At 38.7% G+C, this 20,727-nt stretch overlaps 4 protein-coding genes across 6 annotated transcripts; 2 read left to right on the top strand and 2 right to left on the bottom strand.

Annotated features, from left to right (window-relative positions):
- Positions 1-247: 247 nt before the first annotated feature.
- On the bottom strand, positions 248-7,595 carry LOC137717901 (protein STICHEL). Its single transcript, XM_068457406.1, has 6 exons — positions 4,737-7,595; positions 4,320-4,536; positions 3,174-3,722; positions 1,615-2,320; positions 916-1,000; positions 248-814 (listed from the first exon to the last, which is right to left on the bottom strand). The coding sequence occupies exons 1-6, from the start codon at positions 6,909-6,911 to the stop codon at positions 707-709; spliced, it is 3,840 nt and encodes a 1,279-aa protein (XP_068313507.1). The 5' UTR covers positions 6,912-7,595; the 3' UTR covers positions 248-706.
- Positions 7,596-8,828: 1,233 nt separating this feature from the next.
- Positions 8,829-11,559, top strand: LOC137718714 (pentatricopeptide repeat-containing protein At1g14470). Its single transcript, XM_068458256.1, has one exon. It carries the CDS (start codon positions 8,942-8,944, stop codon positions 11,252-11,254), a length of 2,313 nt encoding a protein of 770 aa, XP_068314357.1. The 5' UTR covers positions 8,829-8,941; the 3' UTR covers positions 11,255-11,559.
- Positions 11,560-13,534: 1,975 nt separating this feature from the next.
- On the top strand, positions 13,535-16,890 carry LOC137718542 (heptahelical transmembrane protein 2-like). Its single transcript, XM_068458093.1, has 4 exons — positions 13,535-13,861; positions 13,989-14,075; positions 14,186-14,273; positions 15,992-16,890. Exons 1-4 carry the CDS (start codon positions 13,635-13,637, stop codon positions 16,679-16,681), a joined length of 1,092 nt encoding a protein of 363 aa, XP_068314194.1. The 5' UTR covers positions 13,535-13,634; the 3' UTR covers positions 16,682-16,890.
- A 150-nt stretch (positions 16,891-17,040) lies between these two features.
- LOC137718543 (uncharacterized) lies at positions 17,041-19,607 on the bottom strand. Of its 3 annotated transcripts, none has more exons than XM_068458094.1 (8): positions 19,470-19,607; positions 19,256-19,356; positions 19,016-19,074; positions 18,850-18,944; positions 17,961-18,069; positions 17,682-17,695; positions 17,469-17,570; positions 17,041-17,368 (listed from the first exon to the last, which is right to left on the bottom strand). In XM_068458094.1, the coding sequence occupies exons 1-8, from the start codon at positions 19,560-19,562 to the stop codon at positions 17,228-17,230; spliced, it is 714 nt and encodes a 237-aa protein (XP_068314195.1). In that variant the 5' UTR covers positions 19,563-19,607; the 3' UTR covers positions 17,041-17,227. The 3 variants fall into 3 exon arrangements, with proteins under 3 accessions (XP_068314195.1, XP_068314197.1, XP_068314196.1); XM_068458096.1 differs by having other exon boundaries at positions 17,682-17,700; XM_068458095.1 differs by having other exon boundaries at positions 19,256-19,353; positions 19,470-19,599.
- Positions 19,608-20,727: the final 1,120 nt, after the last annotated feature.

Genomic DNA, 20,727 nt, shown 5'->3' on the forward strand with positions numbered 1-20,727 from the left:
TCATTTAACAAAGATTTTTCACATAATAACCAAAATAATTGTCGACGGACAAACTCGGAACCAGCTCTATCGATTTTAAATATAAAAAACTAAAGTGAAGAGTTAGGCTAATCTCATAGACCATTTTGACTAAAAAGCTAACCTAATATGTATTTTAACAAGGACCGCAAACACTGATCCATGGATACATCATACATCACAGGGAACGTGAATCAATTGAGCAAGATTTCGCAGCCATGTTGTTACATTGAAGGCCAAGTTAATAAAATGAAATTCCAATAACGTATCCAATACATTTTTGAATGAACGGCTGTCGGGATTTACATGTTTAAGATGAAACCATCATATCTGAAGGTTTACTTGCACCATCCCAAGCACAACATTCAGACGCAAAAGCAATGAGCCTGAAGAATCTCGGAAAACCTACCTGAGCTCATCAAGGCTAGAAAATCAGTTAACATGAGTGATACCAATTCAAGGTTTTACCATTTTTATTTGTATTCAGACCACATGAAAATTGAATGGAGATGGATAACCGCAAACCTTTACATCATCTGTTTTACTTCTCTCTCTCACATCCTCTCAGAAGAATGCCTCGCTCAAGCACTACTGGAGCACAGAAATTACACGAGGAAAAAATTATGTAACCAGCCAAAAGAGCAGCTGCGCAGCCGCCACTCCCGACGTCCAACTACAAATCTCATTTTCACCTTGTATTATGTTTGCTCTCTGTTTTCCTTGACTTCTTCCCACACTCCCCAAACAATAAAAACCGTCTGCCCTTGCGTGCCTGAACAGCCGTCCCCCCCTTTACCTGTTTACATAGACAAATATGCAGTGAGGTTCTTTTCAGGTCAAACAGGTTTTCCAGAATCAAATTACAAATATCTAAAGAAAGTTGCAATAACAGCCTACCTTTCCTCTTTTACGAGGTTTGGTCTTATAACAATGGAAAAATCCACTACAACCTCCTCCTTTACCAGATCCCGATTCATCACCCCTAAACAAATACCAAGAATGAGAGTGTGGTATACATTATATAAAAATGCAGACATCAAAATTTGAACAAAAGAAAAGAATACCACTACATGAAATAATGCATTTCAATAGGCCAATTAAAAAGACAATTAAAATATATAGAAGAGCAACAAAAGTGATATCCATTGAAATTGCAGTTCCCCTGTTGACTGAATGAAAATAGAGCATCAAAGTGAGATTCTGTTTTCTAATCCAATTTGGTGCCCAAGGAAGAATTTTAGCATTCAGTCAATTCAATGTGTGCCATTTCTTCCTAATGGAAATTCCATATAACAATGTAAAAGCCAGCGTCTGCAGTTTAAGCTAATTTAACGCCTGTATCCTAAATTATTATGACATCAGTAGCTACTAACAGTGTTCCATGATCACTCGAACATGCATTGTTCTATGATCACCAGAATATGTAGTACTTATATCTTAGAATATTTATCAATGCGGATGCAAGCTAAGCTTTCACTAAATTCAAGCAGCATATTTTGTTCACCATAAATCTGTAACTATTGGTTTTTTAAGTCAAGTAGGGAGCAGAAAAGAGCTTAATCAAAATACTCCGGTAATAAGAAGTAAAATACTCACTGGTTATCTTTGTTGGAATTTCCCACAAAGTTATTATCATGTAGTAAACTTGGGGACATAGGATAACGGTCAACCCTTCTACCTAACGGGTCCTTCAGGACGTCCCTTCCACTATTAACCTTCAAAATTTTGACTTCAGGGTTTAATCCATCTTCCCCATGCTGAGAGGACAACCTCATTGAATTCAATGACTCCATCTGATCTTCGTAATAAGTGCCATCCTGCGGCAGGACCTGATTCTTCTCAGGTTTCAAATGACTCAAAGAACCAGGAGTGCCTTTCTCTGCCACCTGTAGCCATGCAGTCTCTAACCTTTGGTCACGAATAATGGATTCTATCCTTTGCATTGGAATCTCCTGTCTGCTCTCTCTTGTAACACTTGCTTGGCCATTGCATTCAGCGATCACGTCTGATGAATCAGAAGTGGACTTGTGGGTCTCATCAAGAAACAAAGAGCAATTTGAGTAACCATCTGTGGCATTTGATCCGACTCTTTTCCTTTCCCTAAGAATTGCCGCCACGGTTCCTTGTAAGTGAACTGGACTTGGACCATTTAGAGAAGCCTCTCCACCTGGCAAGTGAACAATTCTAACCTCTACATTGCGTCTGAGAACCACTTCCATCGAATTTGTGATACTGCTCACAAACCTTTCTACCCTAGATTTGATACTTCCATCTTCAAATGTGACATAAGCAACCAGAACACCTGAACAAAACAAAAAAATCCATTTAAACAAGGAAAGAAAGGGAAAAGAACATATACATTTATAGAGAAAGCACACGCAAGGCTTCTTGTTGTGAAGGACTTGTTGAGCTTAACTATCAAAACCTAGCCAATTAAATAATACTTTTTGTAATGCTCAGACTACTATTTTCTTTCTTTTATATTCCCCCAACACCTAGTTATTAACAAAGCTCAGAGTTAATTGTCAACTAGCCCACCATTGTCCTAACATTTCTGCCATTAGTTTAAACCTATATATTAAAATGGGGTATTTCGGGGCAAAACTGATAGTTTTTCCATCAACCAATCTTAACTGAAACATGCACAATCAGCATACACTCCATAAGTTCATCATATGGGGCAGGTCTCAAAAATTGATATGTGTAGCTCGTAAACTAGGACCTGAAATCAGCTTCACATCAGTATCTTGTATCAAGTGCAAGCATGAGATCCTATGTTTGTTCACTGTGAACTTCAGTGAACAAACTGAATGGGAATTATGGGAAAGTGAAATGGTATGACCACCTGACTTGTATTCTTCTTCCTTCCCCACCACTTCCCCACATTTCCTTTTATGTAAATAAAACAAGTACATCCTGCTCTAGCACGAAGCAATACACCAGCGTCACAGTAAAATTATGTACAAATAACCATCAGTTCCACAAGAATGCTATTTAGACACCACAACCAACATCTCTGCATTATGCATACGCACAGTTTCCCCAATTGACACAAAATCACTGCAGAAACTTCTATAGAAAGGTCCATATCATTTAGTGCATTGTATTTTAAAAAGCAAAGATGAATGAAGTGTATAAAGAGATTAAGAGATTACCTTCAGCTTCAGATATAGACACTAGCTTTCCGTGAGAGTGTAGTAGTTGCCTCAATGTCTTTGAATGGCATCTCTCAATACACTGTGCCCAGACATCCTCCAACTTCGCCGAGTTAGCACATCTGAGGATTGCATTTCCAGTTGTAACATCATCATGCAAGGGAGTTGAGGCACCACTGTCCGTGAAATGGCCAGGCAAGGGCTTGGCATTGTTATTTCGCGACAAAGAATCTCCCTGATGGTTGGAATTTCCATTTAGTGCTTTTTGAACAAAAGCATGGGAAATTGATTTATGAAGCATATATTGGGCATTCGACTTCTGTTTGTAGGTGGCAGCTTCTCTTGAAGCACTGGACGAATCATCCTCAGTAGTCTTACTACTGTGCCTCCTGCTGCATGAGCGAGTAAGGTCTGGAGAAGGCACTGAACCAAGCTGTAATAGAGTCGCTGTAAACCATGTTGAGCGCTCACTTGAAACCCTAAGCTGTTTTTCAGCCTCTGAAAGAATCTTCAAAGCATGTTTTAGTCTCTCCAGTTCTGCTTCGGCCACTGAAGTATGGAAGCCAACCATAATTAGAATAACTAAAATTAAACATAAACAAGAGTTTACTGTACAAAATATACAGTTTAATATAACGCAACAACAATTCATTCAAAATAATAAACGGTCAGTGGAGATTTTTTATGTGTCTCCAGGATTGATAAAGTTATTGTTTTCTATAAAGTATACTAGCTAGTATTAGTCTACATAGATCAGAATGTTTCAAAATAAAACTTCAAGAGAACTTAAAGTGTTCCTATGGATGAAACACCATCTGGACATGCACTATACATCTACGAAAAACTTGGTTATGGTGAGGAGATGGCCATCCAATCAATCCTTAAATGTATTTTAAGAAAACAGATAGATCATGGCACCAACCACATATAGGGAAGATGTGTGTTGCTTGAATCCATTTTTATTTTAGTTTTTATAAAGAAACGATTGTCATGAAGAAGAAAAAACCAGAAAATACAGAAAGGGTGGACAAGCAAACCTAATTTGTGTTATCTAGCTAACTGTGGTACCATCTCCACATCACACTCCAACTGGTTCAATAGTACAAACAACTTTATACGCGTTGAAAACTAAGGGGTTGCACTCACAATTGCGGTCACCAAAGAATGAATCATGTTTGATATCATTGATATTGTAGGTTCCAGCAATGATGTCCATGATTAGGCTGGCCAACTGAGACATCAAAACCATGGGATCTACCCCGGAGTCCATCAACTCTCTGGCCCTTTTCACTGTTTCTGCAGTGTCTGATGACATTGCTAATTCCAAAAGTTCCAGTAGCTTTTCATCAGAAACAACTCCCACCTGTAGAACACAAAGCACTAGATTAATGAATTTTAGAAAAGTTGAATTTAAGTTTGTAAACAGTAAATTCAGCTATTTGGATATTGCCAGTAGCTATCCATCTTTTATCTTCTTTTAATAAGCAGGATAAATCGCTAGTAGCATGGTGAACGTAAATTGAAGTAGACCATGTCAAGAAGCCATTTGTTGAGCAGACTCACAAGTTCATTCACGAGGGATGTTGAAATTCTTTTCCCCAGCAAACTCAACTGATCCAGCATAGTTTCAGCATCGCGAAGTGAACCATCTGCATTCAAAGCAATTAATTCTAGTGCATCTGATTCAACATCCAGGTTTTCTTCAACAGATATTTTCCTTAGCCTGGCCACAATGTCACTCTCTTTAATTTTGTTAAAGAGGTATTTCTGACACCGAGATTGTATTGTACGGGGAACATTGTCCAAATCAGTTGTTATAAATATGAAGACAACTCTCTGTGGCGGTTCTTCTAGATATTTGAGAAATGCCAGCCACGTCTTAGAAGGTAACAAGTGACACTCATCAATCACAAAAACCTTGTACCTCGAGGATGCTGATGGGGGTGCTGCTGATAGAGTTTTCAATAGGTACCTAACTTTGTCAATTCCTTTCTTATTGGTGCCATCAACTTCCATTAGATCCTTGTTCTTACCGGACATAAAATCAGAGCACTCCCTGCAAAAGCCACATGGCTTATTTTCATCAGGAGATAGGCAATTCAAAGAAGCAGTGAAAATCCTGGCTGCTGATGTTTTTCCAGTTCCGCGGGGCCCCTGGAAAAGATAAACAGGGGCAATCCGACCCCTTGCAATAGCATTTATGAGTGATTGCACCACAATATTTTGCCCAATCAACTCACCAAAGAACATTGGCTTGTACTTCTGGCTAAAACTCCTAATATTTTCTGGTGAGCCTTCCTCTTCTCCATCTCCATTCACAGCTACAATCTCCAACCCTTCTTGACTTCGGCAGCTTGACGACCACCTCCTTCCATCTAATCGACTCAGAGCCTCCAAATCAAGTTCCCCAAAGTTTGTGGAAAGCTCGTCATCACTTCTCCCAGTTCCTATGGATGAACCTCCCCTGCCATCACCACTATTGGTAAGCAATGGAAGGACGCCCTGAGCACTTCTAGATGCAATTCTCTGCTTATTGGAACCTGATGATGATCGACGTTGTCTAGGGTAAATATTTTGACTTCCACAAAATATGATACTTCCTTTCCTCCTCAAAGTATCAGAAAGCGATGGGGAGCAGCAGCTTCCATACATGCCTTTGTGTTTGGGTGTCCTTTTCGACCAATAACAAGGAATCCCACATCCCTGGCGGCCGGGAAATTCCAAGTGGTCATCAACCTCATCATCCCCATCATTCATGGAAGTTGTAGTGCCATCCCAAGATCCAACAGTGCTAGGATTGCGAACACCAGCGTACCTGTTATAAGAACTAGTTGACAATGCAGGGGTGCTATAAGAATAGGAAGAGTCCTCTCTTGGAATACTATTATCTCTCCTAAACTTAGAGGAGGAGTGAGGCCAATTCTTGTGCTTAAGTTTGGATAGCAATAATGGGGAAGCCCCTGAAATTGGCCTAAGATCCTCCGAGTTGCAGTAGTCTTCGGTGTCTTCAGATTGGTCGACCAAGTCACGGCGGGCGGATGATCTTGGGTTACCGTCCACTACTAGTTTTCTGTTCCTACCAAGAAATAACTCTTTCTTCTGATATTTGGATAAAAGGTCGGAGTGGGCATCGGTTTTCTTACTTGTTTTGTTAGTGTTTTTGCGAGGAGGCAAAAGGTGTGCATATCTACGCCGGAGCATGGTGGATGAGGAGCGGCTGTGAGTCTGAGTGTCACTCCTCGAATCTCCTCCATCTCCTCCTCCTCCTCTTCCAGTACGCGCATCACTCAAGCTATCATCAACACTCAAGTCTGCAACTGAAGAAGAAGCATCAATGCCATCTTCAATAACGTAAATGCCATCATCATCATTGTAATCTTCATCGTCATCTTCATCGTCGTTGTAGTCATCGTTTCTGGAGGAGGGTTTGGAGTTCTTCCAGTTGTGCAAGAAGACCCTCCTGTCGCTGCCATTTCTATTATTCCCAATGTTGTTGTTGTTGTTCCAAGTGGAAGTAGTAGTTGTTTTAGCAGTAGTGATAGCTGCTTGGGCAGCTGCCGCCACGGCCGCAGATCTAGAAGAGGAGGAGGCGAGCGGAGAGCGCCAGGAGGAAGTGGTGCCAGGATCACGAAGAACGCGGGCGGCTTTTCGAATCTGAGTGAGCTCCCTCTTCAAGTGAAGTTGGCTTGGATCAGAGACCCCCACTGCTGCTGCTGTTGCTGATGACGACATTTTCATATATAGATATACACATATATGTATGTATATATATATGAATGAATCGAATTCAATTTGAAGTAAAAGGCTTTGATTTTAAGTTGAAAATGAAAAGAAAAGCATTTGACATGATCACTCAGAAGCAAGAAGAAGAAACCCACATCCCAATCTTACAGAGCACAAAGAAGCTTCATTTACCCTCCGGAGGCCGGGAAAAACGGCTATAAAGACCCTCCGAAAGTCCAGAAGGGTGGTAGTGGAAAGGTGATTGGGGTGTTGGGAAATTGCAGAACGTTGGGGCGGCGGTGGTAGACAGGTGAAGAAAATGGGGATTTGCACAAGGGTGGAGGAACTGGAGGTGCAGATCTGTTTAAGAGAAGAAGGAAGAATGAATGACTGGTTCAGATCTGACAGATTTATTTCATTCAACACTCAATCTTCAAGGAATGCAATTTTGTAAATAATACAATAAATAGCTCTCCTCTACTCTCCTCTCCTCTCCTGCCTCTCTCTCTCTCTGCATCAAACAGTTTCTTTCTTTCTGTGTTTTTGTTTGTGTTTTATTAGGGTTTACTTGGCGCCTCAAAATGAAATAATTGAAATCTTGAATCTCTAAACCAGAAAATTAAAAAAAATTAAAAAAATGAAAAATCATGTGTGGCGCAACACAAGTGACAGTCTCTGTGTAAGCCGTGAAGCGTGGGGTGAGGAGGCTCTTCTACTTATGTCTTTGTCTCTCAACTTCTCGTATCAAATTATTAATTAATAATATCTAAACGGAAAAATAAAATGAAAATTAGAAAACTCCCCCCAAACACGGATGCTCTTCTCCTGTACCTCTCCGTTATGTTGTATTGCAATTTGCATTGCACAAAAACATTTCCGTAGGTGTTGTCTTGTCCACAGATTACGCGGTCGGGTTTTTTTCTTTCTTTAAGTTCAAAGATCTTACACAATTCTATACCATATTCATATCGAGAAACTTCTTTGCACAAATCTTGCATTTTCCTTTACTCTTGCATGAGATCTATGTATTTATTACTTTAACACGTCATCTTAATAAAAAAAATACGAGCGACGATACTCAAATTATATATTTGTATAACGTTCACTTTCTATTTACATGCATATATTTTATCATTGTTGATAAATCCATCTTTGAAATAAAAATAAATAAATAGTTACAAGGTCAGTTCTTTCTTTTTTAAGTTGAAAGATCTTTCACAATTCACTACCATATCCAAATTAAGAAACTTCTTTGCACAAATCTTGCATTTTCATGTTACTCAAATTATGAATTTTGTAGTCACTCAGTACTACGGTTTGGTGATATTTTTCTTCACTTAGAAATAAGAGGTATTAGTTTCGAATCCCGTGAATGACGAATTTGATACTAACTTAGGCTACCTATTATGTGACTTAGCTGAACTCTTCCTTCTCTTAATGTAAAAAATATCAATGTACTTAAAAAAAATTATGAATTTTGTAATGGCCATTACCCAACCGAAATTCATTGGGTTGTAAAAGAAAAAATAAATAAAATAAAAAATAAAATAAAATAAAATTGGGTAGAAACCTAATCGCCAATTCAATAAGTGGGTTGGCTTGAAGTAATATTAATTTGATTTGAAGCCGACCCATCCAAATATCAACAATCGTTAAACATAAATATATGTTACATAGACATATCATATACATAAAATCTTAAGAATATTAATAAAAAGATTTGGTGTGTTAACTCATTAATTATTGTTGTTTAGTAGTACAGTTTAGTGATATTTTTCTTAACTTATAAGTGATAGATCTTAAATTCGATTCTCGTTAAAAATAAATTTGAACTAAATTATTATAGTCACACGTAAGCATATCATCAAATTAGTCACCATAGTATATTGATGGTCAGTGGTCTAGTCGGTGCAGTGCAGAGGTGGTGCAAAACTCCCATGTGAGTGTGATTCCTGCAGCTCCTGCTTCTCTAGTGACAGTCCAACTTAACTTATATTTGAATTATATGTTTGGAAATTGGATTGGGCGTGTATGTCAGTAACAGTATGTCATTGGCAGAGTTAGGGAGTTTAGCATACAAACTCTGCAATTTGAGCCAGCTCAGGCAGCTTCATGCCCACCTCCTCGTTAAACTTTCCCTCCACCATCACACCCAGTGCCAGTGGGTTTCACTCCTCATCTCCCAATGCACGCGCCTCCGCGCCCCGCCCTCCTATACCCGCCTCATCTTCCACTCCACGCCTCGCCCCAACGTCCACGTCTTCACCTCCATGTTCAAGTACTACTCCAATTCCAATTTCAACTTAGGAGGCTTTGATCAAGTTGCTTCTCTCTATCGACAAATGCAGCAGCGCTCTGACTTAACCATCGGCACCTTCGTCTACCCGGTCTTGATCAAGTCAGCCAGCAGTGCCGGCATTCAGTTCCATGCCCATGTTCGCAAGTTAGGTCTTGCTTCTGATCACTACGTGCGCAATGCCATCCTGGCCTTCTATGCTAAGTACGGCCCAGTTGAGCACGCCCGATATCTGTTTGCTGAAATGCATGACTCAACTCTTGCGGACTGGAATAATATGATTTTTGGCTACTGGAAGTGGGGGAATAAAGATGATGCCTGCAAACTCTTCGATATGATGCCCGAAAGGAACGTTGTTACTTGGACTTCCATGGTTACTGGATGTGCTGGGATCAAGGATTTGGAGAACGCAAGGGGGTATTTTGATCACACTCCGCTGAAAAATGTTGTATCCTGGAATGCAATGCTTTCGGCTTATGCTCAGAATGGATGTCCTGAAGAGGCTTTAAGATTGTTTGATGACATGATGAACTCTGGAGATCAACCAAATGAAACTACTTGGGCAATTGTCATTTCATCATGTTCGTCATGCGGTGATTGCTCCCTTGCTGATTCGTTTGTTCAAAAGCTCAACCAAAAGCAGATCCATTTAAGCTATTTTTCCAAGACGGCGTTGCTTGATATGTATGCAAAGCGTGGGAGCCTCCAGACTGCTAGACAAATTTTTGATGAATTGGGGGCGTATAGGAACACCATTACCTGGAATGCCATGATATCAGCATATACAAGGGTCGGGGATTTGGCTTCTGCTAGAGAGCTCTTTGATAAGATGCCACAAAAGGACGTTGTCTCGTGGAACTCGATGATTTCTGGTTATGCTCAAAATGGGCAGTCCGCTCTTGCAATTGATCTCTTTAAAGATATGATTAATGCTGCTGATGGTCTCAAACCAGATGAGGTAACTATGGTGAGTGTCATCTCAGCATGTGGACATCTTGGGGCCTTAGACATCGGTAATTGGGTCATCAGTATTGTCAGGAAACACCATATCAAGCTAAGTGTATCAGGATATAATTCCTTGATATTCTTGTACTCTAAATGTGGAAGCATGGAAGATGCCAAGATGACATTCCAAGAAATGAAAACAAGAGACGTGGTTTCCTACAACACATTGATTGCAGGGTTTGCAGCTCATGGTCATGGGATGGAAGCCGTCAAACTACTGTTGAAGATGAAGGGAGAGTTTATTGAACCAGACCGTGTAACATATATTGGTATTCTTACAGCATGTAGCCATGCAGGGTTGTTAGAAGAAGGATGGAAGGTTTTTGAGTCAATCAAAGCTCCTGATGTACATCATTATGCATGTGTGGTTGATTTGTTAGGTCGAGTGGGCAAACTAGATGAAGCGAAAGAAATAATCGATGGCATGCTGAAGGAACCGCATGCTGGAGTTTATGGGTCTCTTTTAAATGCTAGCCGAATCCACAAAAGAATTGATCTTGGGGAGTTTGCTGCAAGCAAGCTGTTTGAGCTTGAACCACATAATTCAGGGAATTACATTTTACTTTCAAACATATACGCCTCAGCGGGTAGGTGGGATGATGTTGTGAGAGTTAGAGAATCAATGAGAAAAATAGGCGTGAAGAAAGCAACGGGGTGGAGTTGGGTTGAATACAAAGGCAAGATGCACAAGTTCATTGTGGGAGACAGATCACATGAGCGGTCGGAAGACATTTATAGGCTATTGGCAGAATTAGGGAGGAAAATGAGAAATGCTGGGTACATGGCTGATAAGACCTGTGTGCTAAGAGATGTTGAGGAGGAAGAGAAAGAAGAGATGGTGGGTACCCATAGTGAAAAATTGGCAGTTTGTTTCGCTCTTCTTGTTACTGATGCAGAGGCAGTGATTAGGGTAGTGAAGAATCTGAGGGTGTGCTGGGATTGCCACACAGTTATCAAGATGATATCTAAGTTGGACGGAAGGAAAATTATTTTGAGGGATAATAACAGGTTCCACTGTTTCAGTGATGGGGTGTGTTCTTGCGGAGATTATTGGTAACGGGTTTCGATAAATTTTCCATTTTCATGCTAATGAGGACATACCAAATGGCTATTGCTCATAGCAAATGTGCCAACATGGCAAAGCAATATCCTCGGCTTTTAGGCCAGCCTGTCGCATTGTACAGGTAGATTACTGCATTCTCACTCTCAGCAATGTAGTTTGGGAATTTTTCTGATTTTGGAGAGAACCTTTTGTAGCAAGTAAGTTGTCCAACTACTGGTGAACACCATTGATTCGATTGCCTCTGCAATCCATAGGGAATTGAGATTGATGTGTACTGTTTTAAATGGATGAATGTTAAAACAAGGATTAAATAGTGAATGAGACTTTATGCTTTAGACATGTTTTGCTCTCTCGCCCTGCCCTGCCCTCTTTGTAAATGCATTGCCTCTTGGCTTGGACAAGGCTTGTAAGGCCATCTCCAACCAAGGGCTGGCTAGAGACCTCGTTTTAGCCATCTAGCCCTCCAAGAAATTAATACTTTAATAAACAGTACAAGGTCATATTTGCTTCCATCTCCAACTGAGGGCCAAAAGGCCATAGGGCCAAACATAATTTATTATTTAAATTTAAAAACTACATCAACTTAAATTTAATATCCATAATCAACATCATATTCATCAGCCATTGTAGAAGTATAGTCAGAGCTAAACAACTGTTATCGGGTCATAATTTATTCGTTTTTTTCCTATCAAAATAGGCTTTACTCATTGGAGTGTAATTCGAAGTGTTCCTTTCCATATTCTTATCATCCATCTCTTATTGTATTTGTTTGGCCCGTAATTCATGCATATGGTTCCTTTCTTCTGCCTCAAGGGCAGTTTGCTCCACTATTAAGCTTAATGAGGCCGCCACTTCGTGTTGAGCGGCATAATCATCATTTGCCTTGCCCTTTTCATTCAACCTTCGTGCCTTGTTTCATTCCATAGCCCTAGGTATGGAACCTTCACCCAAAGACAGATTTTCTACCCTTGTTTGTTGAATGGTAGGAGATCCAACTTCATCCATATCTACAACTGAGGATGCAGTTCCGAACACCAGCGCAGGACCTACTCTATGTTGAGGTGGATCTTCAAATAACACCCACCCTTTACAAATTTCCCAACAACTGTGAAACTGAAAGAGTTTCGAATTGCCCTCTATATACAATTCCTCCACTTGGCGTATGTAGAAAATAATATAATTACAAAAATTAAAGGGAAATTAATTTATGAAATTAAATGTATTTACAAAAATTAAAGGAAAGTAATTCAAGAAAGTAAATGTAATATAATTAAATATTTAAAATAAATTGTGAAAACACTTACTTCGTCGTAGTACTTAGCGCCGCTTTCATGTTTACTTGCGGCTGTTAACAGTGCTTGATGCCATTTGTTCAAACTTGGGTGAAGATGTTTCTTCCATCTTGAAGAACAACTCTCGTGGTTTTGAACATTCAATGGAGTGGTGCATTCATAGAACTCTAAGTATTTTTTGGACACACGAGTCCAAACACCTTTACTTGTTTGAGAACTCCCCCTCACACTATCTTCCGACACCCATCTATAAGCCTTGCAAGGAGCTTCATCTTCTTTTCGGGTCCAAGCCTTACCTTTTATTGCAGATGAGACCATTTGAAAATTATTTAAATAATTGAAGGAAATATTTTTTAAAGAGGTAAGAAAATATGAGAATTGAAATGGTGAAAAAATTGTGAGGAATGGTGAATGAATGGTTTAGGTATTTATAATAAAAAATTTAGAATTTTTAAGAATTAAAAAAAAAAGGCCCAAAAAATCGAAAAGAAAATAAAAATTGAATACAATGGTAACTGGCGCTAGCTAATTGACGTCAGCTAGTTGTTGGATTCATTTTTTTTTTTTAAATTTTTGTCGGATAGAACTGACACTATTAGAAGCATTATTGTCATTTATAACTGACAGCAAAACTGACACCAGTAAAAAAATTCTAGCCAACCCAGGGCTAGCTGGCTGCATGTGGCCAGCCTTTTCGTCCTTTCAGATTCCATGGGGCCCATGAGCCCTCTAGCCTGGCACTCGGTTGGAGACACTTTTCGGATTATTTTCGACCCTTTGATCCTTTGGACTCTTCGATTGGAGATGGCTTAAGTCCCTGACAATATTCCAATACAGAATGTGTGGCTACGTACAGCCTAGAGCTTAAAGCTAGCTCAACTCCCTTGACTTCGATGTAGTTTGAATTCAAAGTCTAACCAGGCAAGTGGCACGCAAGAAAGCAGCCCACCCACTTACTTCCCTTTGAATGTAAATCAAAGAGGAGAAAGAGAGAGAGGGACCAGACCAGAAATTCGAAGAAGAAAAGGAAACAAAGAAAACAAGAGAGTGGAGAAAGAGAGAGAGAGAGAGAAAGAGAGATCATGTGCAATCACAGGAAGCGAATGGAATGGTGGGGTACTGGTACCAGTAATACTAGTAGCAGGAAGAAGAAGAAGACCAAGACGATGGCGTTGAGGAAGTTCGAGGAGCTTCCGCCCTACATGAAGGACAACGAGTACATATTGGATTATTACAGATGCGAGTGGCCCCTGAAGGATCTCTTGTTCAGCGTCTTTGCCTGCCACAACGAAACCCTCAACATCTGGACGTACGCTACGCTCATTCCCTGCCTTGATTCATTTCCCTCCATTCTTTATTTAATTAACTCATTTACTTGCTTAATTCTGCCTAACTACCTCTAACATCTGGCCTACTTCTAATTACTTGTGCTGCAGCCACTTGGTGGGGTTTTTGATATTTCTGGGACTGACGGTCATGACCTTGACCAACAACTCATTATTGGAGCTGCACATTTTCTCCAGGTAACCATTGCTCACTTCACGGGCATTTTTGTAATTACAACAACAACAACTCACTCACTGTTGCTGCTTTCTGTTTGGTGGGTAAATATGCCGGCCGGCGACGTTAGCAGGGCTGTGGCGGTTCCTGGACCGTCGATCAATGTCTCCTCCTCCTCTTCCTCCTCTCACAATGTGGATGCATTTCTTCCTCGTTCGCCGGTCAGTCACTCTTTTCTTTTTTAATTTTTTTACGAGTTGGGGATAATTTAGGCAGATTGTCTGCCCTCGTTTTACCATGCCCTTCCCATCTTCTCATACGATTAAACCAAGTCAATATGTCTTATTATCTTTATAAAAAAATCAATATAAAATATTGACGTAATTTAAACCATACAATATAAAAAAAAATAGAAAAAACATTGTAATATGAGGACAGACAATCTGCCTTTTAATTTTAGTCCTTCCACCTCCACGCGGTCATGGAATTAGAATCAGTCAATTATAAAGAATCCGACGCGGGGTGTGGGTCTCACAACGTCTGTCCCGTTTGCTTGTCTTGTGTTGCCTGCCAACTTTGAGCACCAAACTTATTCTCGTAGCATGTGATGTATTATTATTATTATTATTATTATTATTATTATTATTATTATTATTATTATTATTATTTTGCATTTACAATTTTATTCTTATAACATATTAAAGATGATTCCTCTCTCTTTCTCTCTCTTTTCCTTCCATTCTTCTTTCCTCTCATTTCTCTTGCGTAACTTATTTTCTCTCTCCTCCTTCGTACGTTTCTGTTCTCTCTCCCTTACTCCTACTCCTCCGTATCGCTTTCTTTCTGGCTCTTCTCCTTCGTACTTCTCTCTCTCTCTCCTCCTATTGTTCTTCCTATTCTGTAAATTTATGATTTTTTTTTATTTGAAGAACGATTGTGATTTCAAGTTTTTGGTTTTTGGTTTGAGTATTTTCTGAAAGTATACAAATGTATTTTACTAACTAAATATATAAAACTGATTCCACGTATATAGTTAAACTAATTCCACGTGTATAATTAAACTGATTATATAAATAGTTAAACTTTTTTTCTTTCACAAGATATTCTTTGAAGTGTACAAGCTAATTCTATTAATACAGTATACAAAATTGATTTTGCAGATATTTAGAAGTAATAAATGATACAACCTGATTCTACTAATAAAATATATAAAACTGATTCTATATATAGCTAAAAGTAACAAAATGATACAAAATCACTCTAGTAAAATGTAAGCAAATTGGTTATACTAAAAAAAATATACAAAACTCATTGAATATTTCTACTTTCTTATTTATTTCTATACACTTCCATTTATTTCTACTTCCTTATTGAATAAATAAACATAAATATGAATGTGGAGAACAATAAAATAAGTGTTTGGAAATCATTTTCTGATATAATTATGTGCATATAAATACTCTGTTTTTTTTTTAAATTTAAATAATGATATTCTATAGAAAAAGTGGAAATTTGGTCTAAGTGAAGGTAGACATAATAATAAGGAATAAAATTTGTTATTTATGTGATTCAAATTTCAAACCTCTTACTTATTTATGGAGAGAAGTACTACATATTGGAGTGCATGCAAATACAATAGTATTAGCTGAGTAAAGTGGTAAATAGCGAAATAACCTAAAGTGGTCTGGTTTAGAATTATTGTATTGTTGTATTTTAAAATCACTATTATTGCTTTTCTAATTAATCATATTTTGTAACAAATTAAAAATAAAGATAGGCCCCATAGATTGCCCTTTGGGTAACTAGAATATTAGACAAAAAGAAGTTAAATTGACAAGGTTAAATTCATTATTAGTGCTTTCTTAAAGCACTTTAAGTTATTTAAAAATATTTTCAAGCATGTCCTTAATTATATGTATGGTTTTATTGTTCGAGGCAGGACTTAGAGGGACATGCATCATCAATCATTCATGCGAAAGCGAATGCAAACCAAGAAGTTGGTTACGATGGTATTAATCCGCTTACAATGTGGCCGTGGTTTGTGTTCCTAGGTGGAGCTATGGGATGCTTGGTCTGCAGTTCCCTTTCCCACCTCCTTGCTTGTCACTCTAAACGCTTCAATTTTTTTTTCTGGCGCCTAGACTACGTCGGCATCTCTCTTATGATCGTCTCTTCTTTTTTTGCTCCCATTTACTATGTCTTCTCCTGCAACCCTTGCTCTTGCTTTTTCTACCTTTCTTCCATATCTCTGCTCGGGATCCTCGTCATTGTTACGCTTCTTTCGCCTAGTCTCTCTAGACCCCGTTTCCGCCCATTTAGGGCTACCCTTTTCCTCTCCATGGGCTTCTCCGGAGTCATTCCTGCGCTTCATGCCCTAGTTATCCATTGGGGCAATCAACATATAATTGTTGCTTTGGCTTATGAACTTGTTATGGCCATCTTATATGCTTCGGGAGCAGCATTCTATGTCGCTAGAATACCAGAACGGTGGAAGCCCGGTAAGTTTGATATTGTAGGGCAGAGTCATCAGATCTTCCACATCTTTGTTGTGCTAGGCGCACTTACACATAGCGCTGCTACTCTGGTTTTAATGGACTTTCGCCGAGGATCACCAACCTGTTCATATTAGGTGGTATTTGGGGTGGTGACTGGTGAGGGGTACAATCATTCTGGCACCAGGTTTTGTATTAGTTTCTTTAGCCTTGCATATTAGTAAGAAAATGGCTGCACGCAACGCATGTTTACTGAAAATGTTGTACTTTTAACATCCATAATTGATGGATTATACATGTTAAGAACAGATGATATCATTTCATATCAACCACCAGCAGTTTTTCAGTTTTCCTGGTCAGAATACAATTTCAATTCCGACACTGTTTAGTTGTGTAATGTTTTTCGTGTTACAGTTTAAAATAATATCGCTCCAACAGATTCCCAAAAAAAAAAACAGCTAAAGTAAACATGTCAGCATCCAAATATTTCTATTTGCGAAGGGACGGGGACGAGGAGGCATTCCTTTCCTCTTCTTTCGTGGATTATCACTAGAGGATGCTACCATAACCATTTACAAAAAAGATATCATGATATTGTCCCAAAAAACAAAAAGATATCATGATTAAACACTTTGAAATATTAGAAAGTAGCAAGTTTAACCAATAACCATCCCTCACGAGATTCAGCTTGGCGTCTCCAATTCTGAAGTTTCAAGCTCGAGTGTAGCATTGAATCCAAATTCATTTCCTGGAGTGAACAACAGTTTGAGCTCCTCAGCTGTTTGAGTGGTGCTGACTTTGTTTTCCTTCACAGTCAAGTTTTCCTGAAACCAAACAGAGATTTGACAATGTTGGGCGGGTTGGCTGGCGACAGAGAATTATACGATAAGAAAGAGACGCACGCAGTGAAAGTGGGTGACTTGCCTTGTTTACATAATCAGCCATAGTAGAGTTTATTATTTCTTGTATGACAAACTTGGTGACACGCTCCTTACCAAGTATATCCAACAGAAAGCTTTTCGGGACCTGCTCGGAAAAGTTTTAAGTTAGCCATCAAAGAACAATTAGCTTAATTGCAAATGAAACCAACTGATGAAATTCAACATTAAGCTGTTATCAGGAATAAAGCCAACCAACCTTGGATGTTTTTCCTGCACTAGTCCCAAAGCACATGAAAAGGATAATTTATAGTTAAAACTTATGGACTCAAAATTTCAAAAGTTGCTAAGCATGTATATAAAGAAGACATTATCCAAATTGGAGAGCCATTTCTGGAGCTTCTTTCCACAATGATTCAAAATATAAGATACACTTTCTCTTATCTATCTCCTGCAGCAGTATCAGCATGCAGCAGAGCCATTAGGTAAGTAGGTTACTATTAATCCAACGGTGGCAGGGGAACATTAAGACTATTACCTCCTTTTTGTCTGCGAAATCCAGGAACTGGTGGTGCTGTGCGTGCCAAATTTGTCAAAACCCTATCAAAAACTTTTTGTGTGTCGTCTCCAGTCAAGTCTACTCTAACCTGGCAATGGAACATCACAACAACTTGCAATATAAGGTCCTGACTCCTGAGGCCTTTGAAACATAAAGTGCAAAAAACGTAGCCACAATCAGGCAATTATATTGCTATAAACTTTTCCACGATAATGGGAACAATTTATCTGCAGCCTCTAACTCCAAGAGAATTCAAACACTGGGGGTCCTAGTGTTAAAAGTCTAAGTTTTAAAATAGAAACAGAGGGCGAAGCGCGCAAAAAAAATTCAGTTATACACTGAGGCATTTCCTAGAACACTTGGTGAACTTGTTGTCGACAGCCGAATGTTGCACACATGTCAACAAATAACGACGTATGCTGAAACAATTTGATGAGTGTTATCAAGAGAATTCTTCAAGCGCTCTCGACGCAACCTGCCCTATGCTGCCAAAACATGCCTAGCAGGCATTACATCAAACACTTGGTGGGCACAAAAAAGACCAATACCGAACATTCAAATAGTCCTTGAAAGACCTTCACATGTACATTTCCCGGACTCTGGGTGGCCTTGGGACCACCTTAGTTCCAATGCGCATCCAACGTAAAAGATTTTCTACAGATTGTTCTAGAATCAAATTTCCCGGTTACCTTGAATGTTACTTGTGTTTTCCTAAACCAACATAAACCTACCTCATTGTATCCTTCCTTCGCATACATGCATAAGGTATTACAATTAATCAGAAGAAAAAAAAATGTCACTTGTTACAGTGACAAAATGCATGCATGCTGTAATTCTGTATCAATATGATGTTGCACGGCAAAGTCACCTGTATCTTATTGTCGTCTTGGGACTCTACAACAATCTTTGCTGTTTTCAAGGTTATCAGATTGCCTTGTGCATCTCCAATTGATGCCTCTAAACCTGCAAAACGACAACAATGAATAACTCTCTCAAATTAATTAAAAACACAAGAAAACATGAAGAAACAGAACCTGAACCAGCAGCTGCATATATCGGGCTGGATAAACGAGCGTGGCCAGAGTTATTAGGACTGCAACACGATAATCAACTCAAAAAGATTGAAATATTATTCGAAAAAGGGTTTCACACAAGAAAATTTCAATTAGCATGTAAATTGTAATAAGCTATACGATGTAGATAAGTAAAAGGAGAAGGGAAAGAAAAAAACAGAAAAAGTTTGCAGTTTGCAGAGATAAGCATAAGCAGTATACTTCTCAACCGTAAGATTGGGATTCTGTGAAGCGTATTGGCATGATGGAAGAAGGGAACAGCAGTATCTTCTGACAGGATTAGAAACAGAAAAATGCCGCTGCTGCAGAAAATCAATAAACCATTAAAATTGGCGCACACAACCTTGACCATGATATGTCTCACTCACTTGAACCGTTGAACATTGCCGAGCGAAGTTAATTGAAAGTTTCTTACTTTGGGAAGCCGAAGGGGCTGGAATCCAGATACTTTTGATGTCGTCATCGTCGTGGTGGTGTTCATCGTCAAAGACATTGACGCCATCGCCATGCCGCTTTGGTGTTGTAAAATGCGGGTTGCAACTAGAGTCTCTGTTTGTCTAGACATAGGGACGGTCAATCTTTTTCTTATCGCTTTTTTCTGACCTTTACCAAGCCTTTAGATCCTGGCCGTTGACCTTAGATCCTGCTGTCAGGAATCAACTTTTTCATAATTTAATCGTGACCGCTGACGGGTAAATCGTGAGGCACACATTATGTAACATAATAGCCACAAATAATTCTTTAATTAAGATAAATGATTTTCACACAAAATTTTAGTGTGTAAAATCTTTCTAGCTATTGAATTGAATATGTCAACCATAATCAAACATAATCAACATCCAAGATTAGTAAGTGTGTAAGAGACTAAACATGATACGTGTTTATCATTTTCTTAATTCACATGTCTAATATTTTTACTAGGGGTGTGCTATCTACACATTCCTTGTTAATTTATGTCGTTTGATCTTCTTTAATTTAGTCAAAAGTACTGAGTACATTCTAGTTTCTTTTTCTGCACCCAAGTTTGAATTCTACTTGTCCTAGTTTGAATAAATTTAATATAGACTATACTATAGTTTGTCAAAATAAAAAAAATCAACGAACTTGGTTAAGTTCGCAAGGGCAACGTGCTCTTTGCTTTGCACTCAAGTTGAAACGTCATCCTTGCAATCTAGATTTGTTTGGTGTAGATTGTCTCTTGTGTAAACAAAAGTTCCAATATTAATGTACAAATAGATGCTGCCCCTATAATTTCAATAAAAGCGATGTTTTTTTGCTCGTACACCCTTATTTATTTTTTTAACTTGAAATTGGATGAATAAAATGATAATTAATGGACAAAATGTGCAAAAATGAGAGAGAGAAAACAATGTGTGCGGATTTCATTTACCAATTGCGTAACGGAGACACGAAATGATTGATTGCCGTACGTGGTAATATGGTGATCATCAGGTAATGATGTGTACACGAAATGATGGTTTTAGGCATATAAATAATCGCAATTTGCAATTGCACAACATGTGTGCGACCTGTTTGATTCAATTTGCAATTTTCATTGCATTCTTGAGAGAGTCGGAGTTCATCAATTGTGAATTGTGAAAAGACAGAGAAGTTTAATCCTAATAAACATGATACAAATGTAATCAAAGAGCTATACTCGGAGATGGTACTCC

This window comes from Pyrus communis, chromosome 15 (genome assembly GCF_963583255.1).
Source record: "Pyrus communis chromosome 15, drPyrComm1.1, whole genome shotgun sequence".
In the NCBI taxonomy this organism is placed as follows: Eukaryota; Viridiplantae; Streptophyta; class Magnoliopsida; order Rosales; family Rosaceae; genus Pyrus; species Pyrus communis.